Here is a 9,719-nt window from a genome sequence, read left to right as displayed (position 1 = left end):
GTGTCCCGGGGCTCAGCGCTGCCCGGAGCCGCCGTCGTCCATGGGCCTGAGCCCCCGCGGGCAGCCCTGCTGGGCCGGCCAGCCCGCCTCCGGCTGGGACAATGGGGCACTTGTGGCCGGACCAGCAGCTCCCACGCCTGGTGCCTCAGCTGCTCCTGACCCCTGCCCGCTGCCTTCCCGGCCCCCGCCACCGCAGCCCCACGCTGCGGGCAGCCCCAAGCCATGGGCAGCCCCCTGCCCTGAGCCCATGGTGGAAGGTAGAGGAGCGGTGCAGACCCACCAGGTCACGCCTGCCACCGCCTGCTCCTGAGGACAAGTATGATTAAAAAAAAACCACCCTCTGAATTTTTGAAATGTTTTCCCTTCCTCTCTTTTTCCTTTTTTTTTTTTTTCTTTTTTCCCCTCAAATGCCAAATTCCAGTCCAACAATTTATGCCCCGCTGAGGAAGTTCAGTGTTTGCTTGTTGGGTGTTCATCCAGGTTGATGCTTCTTTCCATTATTCTGATTTCCTTTTGCTTCTTCATTATTCTGATTGTTTCTTAATTTTGCCAGCTTTGGGGCATTTTCAGGGTCAAGAAAGCCTCCATTACAGGGAGTCAGCTTGCTGCTCTACACTTTCCTCACTATGAAAGAGACTTTGAAGGGCAACGCAATAACCAAGGAGGAAAGGAGGAAGGTGTTTTGTTGGAGCAGGATGAAGAATACGTGTGGTTCGGTGGGCAAACGAGAGCAAAGAGGAGAGCTGGGCACTCATAACACCCATAACATGACAGGGACGAAGCTCCCTGCCTTCAGGTGGCCAGGACTGAGGGGCGGAGGGGGAACCACCATCTCATGACCTGCAGCAAGCCATGGGGAGTGCTGGGGAAAGCAGGGCTTGGGACAGTGTAATTATTCTTCTTCTTTAAAGGCAAAGAGACAGCGAAGGTGGAAAAGACCAACCTGATGCTGTGCAGTATTTCCAGCACTAAGTATCTTCTCCGATGCTTTACGCAGCTTAATTCAGTATCTGTGAATATTTCCCTCTCCCCTGAGGTATCTCTGGCTGCACAGGTCCCACAGAGGAGAAACGGTCTCAGTTTTCAGGCAGCGTTTGCCTTTAGCTTAATTATTCCCAGATAACCCCTCAGCATAGCCGGCGCAGAAACCAGACGGATGAAGATCTACCCTGCTGTAAGGGAAACCTCGCTGCGGGCTGGTCCTTGCTGCCTGCACGGAGCTGGAGGGAGGCAGCTCCCAAGGGGAACAACAGAAAAATAAAGCATTGGCAACACCGTTTGTCACACACTTTTATTCCATTGAGGAAGGCTTTGACATTGTTGGCGATAAATACCCATGGAAAATACCTGGCTTAATACTGATTGCATTGGGACTAAACAGCACAAAACATAAACCAGAGGAGATGAATAATTAGTTTCTCTCTAGTCCAGCCCTGACCTGTTTGTCGTCTTCTTTCTTGCTTGGTTTCTGTGGCGAGTTGTGGGCAGAGCGGAGGTGAAAACAGGCAGTTTGGCAAGCAGAGGACAGAGAGGAGGAAAGAGGGGAACCCGGTGCGGAGCCCCGTCTCACCATGTGTGCCAGCTGGCCGAGAGCACCAGTGGCAGACCCAGCCTTTTGTTTTCACCAGGCTGGTGGTTTTTCGTCTTCTCTTTTGACTGAGCAGGCAAAAGTGTGTTTGGAGGAGGTGCGATGGCAGAGCAGCCTGCACTGGTGCAGAATGTGGGACCAGGCTCCCCTTCCTACATGGACAGTTTAACTTGTCCCTGACTGCTCTGTGCCCCTCGGCTCTAGTACAGAGGTTTTTATTGCTACCCCATGGCTCAGCCAGGGTCCTTTTGCAGTGCAGTCCCATCTACGAGGGAGGGGAGGCCAGCAAGCAGGTTTCCATCTGGCACTTAGAGATATGCCTGTGTTGTGCCGGAGGGCAGGGGATGTGAGCCATACAGCCAAGTGTGGCACATCCAGCCATGCATCCCAGCCCCATGGCATTTCTCTTTAGCCGTCCCAAGTCACCAAGGCACAAAAATGAATGGAATTTACCTGTTTCAGGCTGCACCTGCACTTTGAGCCTTTGTACGCCAGGGCGACCGTAACTTTGGGCACAGGAGTAATCCCACTCCCTGCATTTCCCTGCCGAGCAAGGCTCCCCAGTTAGGGTACTTGCATCATGATCTCTGTTTATATGGCTTGGGTCTGGAAAGCAGAGGTGGTGCAATGAGCCCATTTCACCAACTGCCTCAGTGTCCCTTCCGAGAGATGTGCAGGGAGAGGGGGTCAAGGAATGCTTCACAGGTCTTGTTGAGGTGACAGGTAAGAGAGAGCCCATCCATGCCATAGGACCCCCAAGTGCAGGGGACCGAACAAGTGCAAGCTACCTCCTGGTCTATCCCATCTCACTCTGTGTCAGAGGACCAGAAGGTCAGGCAGATTGGGAGAGGCCGATGTGGTAAGTCCGGCAGCATGCCTTCATGGAGAGCTGCAGAATATTCTCAGCTTGACACAGGACTTGGACAAACCTCATTAGTAAAGATCTTTGATTTGAATGTAGTGTGTCCGGAGTGGATGGATGGGTGGATGGATGGATGGATGAATGGATGGTTTTTCTCTGTCTTCTCCACCTCACAGGCAGACACAGAGAAACAGTGTGCCTTCAGCAGGGATAAAAACATTCACTCTCTGGGTCTTGCTGAGCCCTTGGCCCCTCGGCACAGAGCTTCAGCAAGCTTACCAGCCCTGCGCCAAGGGTGGGTGCTGTGAAGAGCTCAGCTGAAGCAATGATCTCAGTTGAAATCCCATTTATTTCCCCCAAAATACCCCCTGGAGTTAAACAGACTTAACCCAGTGACTCTGTATCCCTTTACAAGCCTGGTACCCATGCAGAGACTGTTGTTATTGGGGTCCATGTCAAGATGCCAGCCAGCTCAAACTCAAGTCATTAACAATGGACCTTTCATTTGAGTGATTCACTGGTCTTGGCCACGGGGAGGAGCAGAAGTCCTCCGCTGGGTGAAGGGCTGTGAGCACATTGGAAGCCTTAAGTCTACAGTGCCACACAAACCTTGCCTAAGAAACAAAGGGGCAGAAAGGTGAGTGGTGAGTACAAGACCCGAATCAGCAAAGAGCGAAATGATGATCAGTCCCGCTTGCACAGGGCAGGATGGTCATCCCTGCCAGGGCTTGTGGTCTGTTGCCCACCCAGGAGAGGCTCTTCTGGACTCGATGGGCAGTGTGTCAGACCTCGGGCACCCCGAAGGCCAGGTTGTCCCGAATCATCAGCGTCTTCCGAAGGTCTCGTTCCATGATCGGCCTCTGCGTTCGCCACTTATGGGCTTCCTGAAGTCCTGGCTCAAAGTAGTAAATGCAAGCTCCAAAGCCCACCAGGATGAGGATGGAGATCATCAGATACACCGGCACGAACCAATCCAAGAAGTGGGGCATGGCTGCCAGAGAAAAGGGGAGAAAGCTCATGCAGTGGGAGCACTCAAAAAACACCTCCACTGAGCTTCACCACGAGACATGCCTCATCAGCAGTGCCCAGCCTCCCTGCACCCCTCCTCACAGCCCCACCACACCCTGGTTTGTGCTCAGTTGCCCATCAAGGCCCCTCAGCCTTTGGGAGAGGGCAATCCTTTGGGGCTGGGACCCCCTCAGGGAGCATCAGTCCCGCCCCCTCTTCACAGAAGGGGGCAAGCCTGCACACCCCCAGCCCTTTTGCCAGCAATTTTAATGTCAGCAGCAGGTAAATACAGCTGCTTCTCATCTCCCGCTTGGGGGAGAATCTGCTGCCCCTTCCCCTGATGCTCCACAACCCCTTTGAATTCCCGGTCTGAGCTGGCCTAGCTCAGGGCTGAGCGCTCCTTTGCTGGACCCGTTTAGAGTCCTGCTTTGCTGGGGCTCAGGGACCTTGCGGTGCTTGGCTCAGCACTGGTCCCTGAGCTGAGCCCAGTTCCCACCCATCCCTGCATCATAGAATCATTTTGGTTGGAAGAGACCCTCAATATCATTGAGCCCAACCATTAACCTCACACTGACACTAAAACACATCCCTAAAGATCTCATCTATGCATCTTTTAAACACCTCCAGGGATGGTGACTCCACCACTTCCCTGGACAACCTTTTTAGTGCGTGACAACCCTTTCCACAAAGAAATTTTTCCTAAGGTCCAATCTAAACCTCCCCTGGTGCAACTTGAGGCCATTTCCTCTCATCCTATCACCTGTTACTTGGGAGAAGAGACCAACACCCTCCATGCTCCAACCTCCTTTCAGGCAGTTGTACACAGTGATCAGGTCTCCCCTCAGCCTCCTTTTCTCCAGGCTGAACAGCCCCAGTTCCCTCAGCTGCTCCTCATCAGACTTGTGCTCCAGACCCTTCACCAACTCCATTGCCCTTCTCTGAACTAGCTCCAGTGCCTCAATGTCTTTCTTGTAGCGAGGGGCCCAAAACCAAACACAGTATTAGAGAAATGGCCTCACCAGTGCCCAGTACAGGGAGAAAATCAGGAAATCAGCTGCTGGGCAGAGGGAGCCCCTTGTTTGGGGTGGCCGATCTGCCTTGCCAGGAGCCCCTCGCCACCCACACGTGAGGTGCCAGGTCCGGAGCAGTGCTGCCCTGGGGAACACAAAACAACATGCCATACAATCATCGTCAAGCCAGCACTATAAATGAGGGAACAGCAAGGAGCAAACCTCTCCCTGCCTGGCTGTCAGGGCCAAAGCTTTCCGGACGGGGGGACAGATGGGGTCCCAGCCCTACCACCTGCTGCTGCCCTGGCCCACTCCCTCCCCACCACTATGGACCTGCTGATGCTGTGCTCGGGGCGTACACCCTGACTCTGCGCCATTTAAAATCTGTAAAGGTGCCATGTTTGTGCCCATCCCTTACCCCCATCCTTTGGGAGGGAGGGAGCAATCGACATTACAGCCCCCAGCGGTGCCCAACTTGTCTGACTCCCAGGTGACCACTCTTACCAAAACACCCGCCAGGGTGTGGGTCATGCAGGGGTAGAAAAGGAGACCAAGAAGGATCCCCCCAAGAAAAAGCACATCTGTGGCCTTCCCTGGGCACCAGGTCTGCTGGGTTTTGCACAGTGAGCATGCTGTTTGTCACAGGCTTCGGTGTATTAAACCAGGAGCCTTCAGGCTTGGGAAAGCACAATGGTGCCAGGCTCAGGCACAAAAAGCAGTCCTGAAGGGAGAATTTCCAAAATCCTCAATCCTCGGTATGGGCAATGAAATGCCACTTGAATTCAGCAGGGACAGAGTTAAGGCAAGAGCTGCGTCCTCATTGAGCTCCTGCTTTTCCAGACACCAGAAAGCAGCCACCTGCGACTGTCCCCCGAGTCACCTCTCTGCTAATAACCACGTGTCCCCAGCCTCCCTTGCGCGAGGTGGTTCAGGGGAGGGCTCTGAGCATCTCCATCCTCTTCCCCACTCCTGGTCTGTGAGGCTGTTGCCCTTTCCCACACCAGAGGCTGGGCTTTTCTGAGGTCTTTTTTAATACTGCAGCCATCAGTTGATTCCAGTGTGCCCAGTAGTATGTATCTGCTGGACGCCTCTTGCAGCAGGAGAGCCCATCCCTGCCTGCTTGCCCCAAGACAAGCAGCAGGAAGCATGAGGTTCATCTCTACCCTCTGAACAACACCTTTTTTGTCACAGAGTTAGATTTGAAATGAGCTGTAATTCTTGTTAAAGTAAGCAAGAAACTGGTAGCATTGGAGAAAATACTTGATTTACTCCCACTTATTGGCATGGATGTTGATATTTATCTGTTTTCCTTGTATGACAGGGGAAACCTAAGTGGATTTTGCCTCTTCCTACCATGCTCTTTGGCTTTCAGCAGTCCTTATTTTTGCTACCCACGGTGCTCCCCCTACCATTGTCAAGTCCTGGAGGACTTTTTCTGTCGCTCTCCCAACGATTCACACCTCCCTTTTGTGGGGTCCCAGCTCCACCTGATCAACAGCAATGGGACTGGGTGGCTCAGAACTGGCCACCATTTGGCTAGGAGCAAAGGTAGCCATCTGGGCACTGCTCCTGCCTCTTCCTGGCTGTCTCTGCCTTCCTCAGGTGAGTAACTCGTGAAGAAACCCCCCCATCCTGAGGGACCATGGAAGGAATTAAGCACAAAGCCCCCTCCCTGACAGGAGTCAGGTCTGAGGTCTGGGTTTAGCCAGAGGTCCCTCAGTGCAGCGTTCCTACCTGCTTTGCAAAAGTAGCTCCTGTGTCCTCTGATGCTGCTGCTGCTGTGGGAAGCCCAGCAGCCAGGCCGATGGGGGCAAGGCTACTGCAAACTCCTTCTCCAGAGGTGCCCCAGCAGCTGCATGAGTCCCTGGATGGTGACAGCAATAGGCAGTGTTCAGGAGCCTGGGAAGGTGACTCCAGCTTGGACCCCCCAGGGTAATGGGAGGAAAGCCAGCAACTTCATTTCCTTCCCTGATCATCTGCTTTCCAAACCTGGGAGTGAAGCTGCCATCCAAAAAGCACCGCAATAAAAGGCAGCCCTCACAGACTTCCAATTTATCTTTCCACCACGAGCAGCAGAGCCAGCATTTCCCAGCTCCTCGCCAGCAACCTATTCTTTGGTCTACTTGCTATGCAGCCCTCACCTCCTCCCACATTCCGCCACTGCTCACCCGCCCCTGCCCCCCCAACACAGGGTTCTCTCCATGGCCAAGCCGAGCACTGGGCAAGGTGTCAGAACCTCCCCAAAGCCTCTGCAGGGCTGGCCTGCCGAAGCACTTGCTCTTGTCAGGTGGGTGAGCAGATTTTTGGCTGCAAATGCTGAAAAGAGGGAGTTTCATTCAAAGACGTCAGCTTTCTGGAGCAGCTCTGCAGATATTAAATGTGCCTTAACCCTTGCTGGACCGATTGATCTCAGCACCCCATTTTGCAGTGAGATGTTGGCATCCCCCCAAAGACACGAAAGAGTCCCTGGTGTTTCAGCTGCGACAGTGTCTCATAGAGGTAAGCTGACTGACCCTTTGTAAAATCCACTCCAGCCACGCTTCTTCAATGTCACCCCTGGGTACCCCGTGCTGCCTCCCACTGCCCCCTGAGGTGCTTATGGGTACAATTGTGACGGGCACCCCAGGGGTCACACTGCAAGTGACAGGACAGAAACTCGGGGGAGGCCAGGAGCAGGGACGAGGGGTTTGCAGGACACACAGACATGCAGTGGTGACCAGGTAGGGGGTGAGTGAGGCAGGAGTGGTGCCCGAGCAGAGTGCCAGGACACAGGTGACATTGGGCACAAAAACCTCCCATGTACATGGCCAGGACCACAAACCAGGTTGCAGCGTTACCAGCCCTGGGCTCACCCCAACCATAGAAGATCCCTCCAGGACTGGGCACCCCAGGGCAGCTTGCGGCTTGGGGCAAGGAGCTGCTGATGGCTGTGGACTCAGACATGACCCCATTCCCATGCATTACATCCCCAACAAGCACCTTCTCCCTGCCCTGCATCATGCCACCTACCTCCTTCCACAGGCACAGGGCAATGGGATGTGGCTTCTCCCCTTGGCATCAGCCGGGGCCCCGCTGGGATGAGTCAGGCTTCTTTCCCAGCCAGGGAGAAGGGACCCTGCACCGGGAGAGCAGAGTGACAGCGAGAGGCGACTGGCGCGGGGCGGGAGGGAGGGATGGCGGGAGCAGCCGCGGCTGGCAGGAGCGTGCAGGGATGACACGCAGCCAGCAGCGTGGCCTCATTTCCCACCGGGGCTCCTGGGGGCTTCCCCCATCGCCTCCCCAGCAGCCTCAGCCCCGCTCCAGCCTCCCCAGGGCACCTCACCGCTGGCTTCCCCCTTGAAGGAGGGACAGTCTGCAACCAATTGCATCCCCACGCAGGGGGGGCATTTTAGCAGCAGTCGTTATGGCAACGGGCCTCCCGAGCTCACCCGCACATGGTACCCGGGTGAGAGCCACGGGAGAAGCGCTGCGGGATGCTCTGCCTCCTCTGGCATCACCTGCAGCCCAGGCTGCAGTGCTGTAGGACCTGCTCTCCACTGGGCTGAGAAGGAAGGATGGGGCTGAGGAGGAGGAGAAGTGTTGGGGGAGATGTGTGAGATCGGGGTGACGGAGATTTATGGGATTTTAAGGCTCCATAGATTTACTAGTGTGCCCACCCCAGGCTCTGGGGATTGGTGGCTTGTCAGTGGCGGGATGGACGCAGAGAGAGGAAGGGATGGGAGGGGGAAGGAGGTTAGTGTTCCCTTTAGGGGTTTTATGCAAAAATAAAGCAATCGACACTTTGAACAACAGTATGTTACATCAGAAAACAGCAAAACATTGCTGTCTGAAGGAATATTTTTGCTTGCAAGTAAATATTTTGATTCCTGAATCCATATCTGGCTCTGTTATTGCTACTGCTGATGGAAGAGGTTTTGTTAAAACATTTTCAGCTTTTCATCAGTACAGAAATAGCAACAACCAAACTGGCTTGGTTTTTTGGTTGATTTTTTTTTTTTTTTGTACACATGGTAATGTTCATTGTGACCCAGAAGTTATTTAAAACATAAATATTTTAACAAAATCAAACAACTGGTTCCGGCCCCAAGAGCTGCCTGCACACTCCAGCCCTGCCCGGTTAGTCTCTGACACCTACTGCCCTGCAAACACATTATGGCAGATGGCTGTAAAGTCTTGCAGGGCTAATAATACCCACCAAACTGTCTGAGCCCTGAATTTGTGCCCGCTATGTGCCTATGCCCCAGGAGCTGTGAGGTGTGAGGTTTGGCTTCCCAGTAGATTGCGTTTCAGGCACAAATGGGTTTGTCCCCTCCTCAAGCCAACCTGTGGACAGTGACAGAGCCCACGTGGGCTTGCTTGCTCCAAAGCCAATGCACCCAAGGGGTCTGTCGCCTGGTCTGTGCCAGGGTTTCATCCCTCAGTGCAGAGATCAGGCTGTGCTTGGAGCCTTGGAAGCTGAACGGCATGCTCTGTGATTTCCTCCTCATCCTCCTTTTGTCCTCCCAAGCCTCACTTCTGCTTGATGTAACTTCATAATAGCTTAGAAGCATTGAATTTAGGCTTGCAACCTCCCTAAACCTAGTAGGATATCTGCACAGAGGATCAGATCCATTAGAATTAGCTAGCTGCTTCTTAGTTTGCTCCAGCAAGGTGGGCACTCCAGATGATGGCCATGTGCCTCCAGAGAGGAGCATGAAATTGCACCTTAATTTTAACTTCACTGAAGTTCAGCTGTGATACCCGCCTTGACCACCAGCCCAGTAACTGCTTCACTAATCCCCTCCCAGTGGGAGGAAAACACAAGCCTCATGGTTTTGACCATACTGGGAGAGAAACATGTGGTTTGGGCAAACCAAAAACTAAAGAGATTTTTTAAAAATAATGTTGAAAGGATATCATTTATTGAGTTCCCACAGCAAATCCTAAGGGCAGGCAAAGATGCAGAACATTTGAGATGGCAGAAGGGAAACCACTTTACAGGTATGCAGAGAAAACAAGAGGGAGATCAGTGGTGGCTGGCACAAGGTAGGGGATCATTCATTTCTCCAAGAAAGCAGTCAGTGCCACCCTGGTAGGGCCTGCTGGGCCAGGCATCCTCGAGTACATTGTTTTGAAATGTGTGTGATCTGCCCCCATTGTTAGCCATCCATTCCAGCTCTCTGCTGTAGGTCACCCCAGGGGGACACCGGAGCCAGTGTGTCTCCATCAGGCTGCAACTTCTCCCTGGGTTTAAGCTCAGGCTTGCTGCTTC

At 53.6% G+C, this 9,719-nt stretch overlaps 1 protein-coding gene across 1 annotated transcript; it reads right to left on the bottom strand.

Moving 5' to 3' along the window:
* Positions 1-3,232: 3,232 nt before the first annotated feature.
* On the bottom strand, positions 3,233-7,526 carry SMIM45 (small integral membrane protein 45). The gene is made up of 2 exons (XM_065630793.1): positions 7,478-7,526; positions 3,233-3,441 (listed from the first exon to the last, which is right to left on the bottom strand). The coding sequence occupies exons 1-2, from the start codon at positions 7,524-7,526 to the stop codon at positions 3,233-3,235; spliced, it is 258 nt and encodes an 85-aa protein (XP_065486865.1).
* Between the last annotated feature and the right edge of the window lie 2,193 nt (positions 7,527-9,719).

This window comes from Caloenas nicobarica, chromosome 1 (genome assembly GCF_036013445.1).
Source record: "Caloenas nicobarica isolate bCalNic1 chromosome 1, bCalNic1.hap1, whole genome shotgun sequence".
Classification (NCBI taxonomy): Eukaryota; Metazoa; Chordata; class Aves; order Columbiformes; family Columbidae; genus Caloenas; species Caloenas nicobarica.
The sequence above is the reverse complement of the archived record's forward strand: the minus strand, read 5'-3'. Positions and strand labels throughout refer to the sequence as shown.

Coding starts and splice junctions, on each gene's coding strand:
- SMIM45 (XM_065630793.1), bottom strand. CDS start 7,526: ATGCCAAGGGGAGAAGCCACATCCCATTGCCCTGTGCCTGTGGAAGGA. Junction 3,442..7,477: donor CCCTGTGCCTGTGGAAGGAG/GTAGGTGGCATG, acceptor TTTCTCTGGCAG/CCATGCCCCACTTCTTGGAT.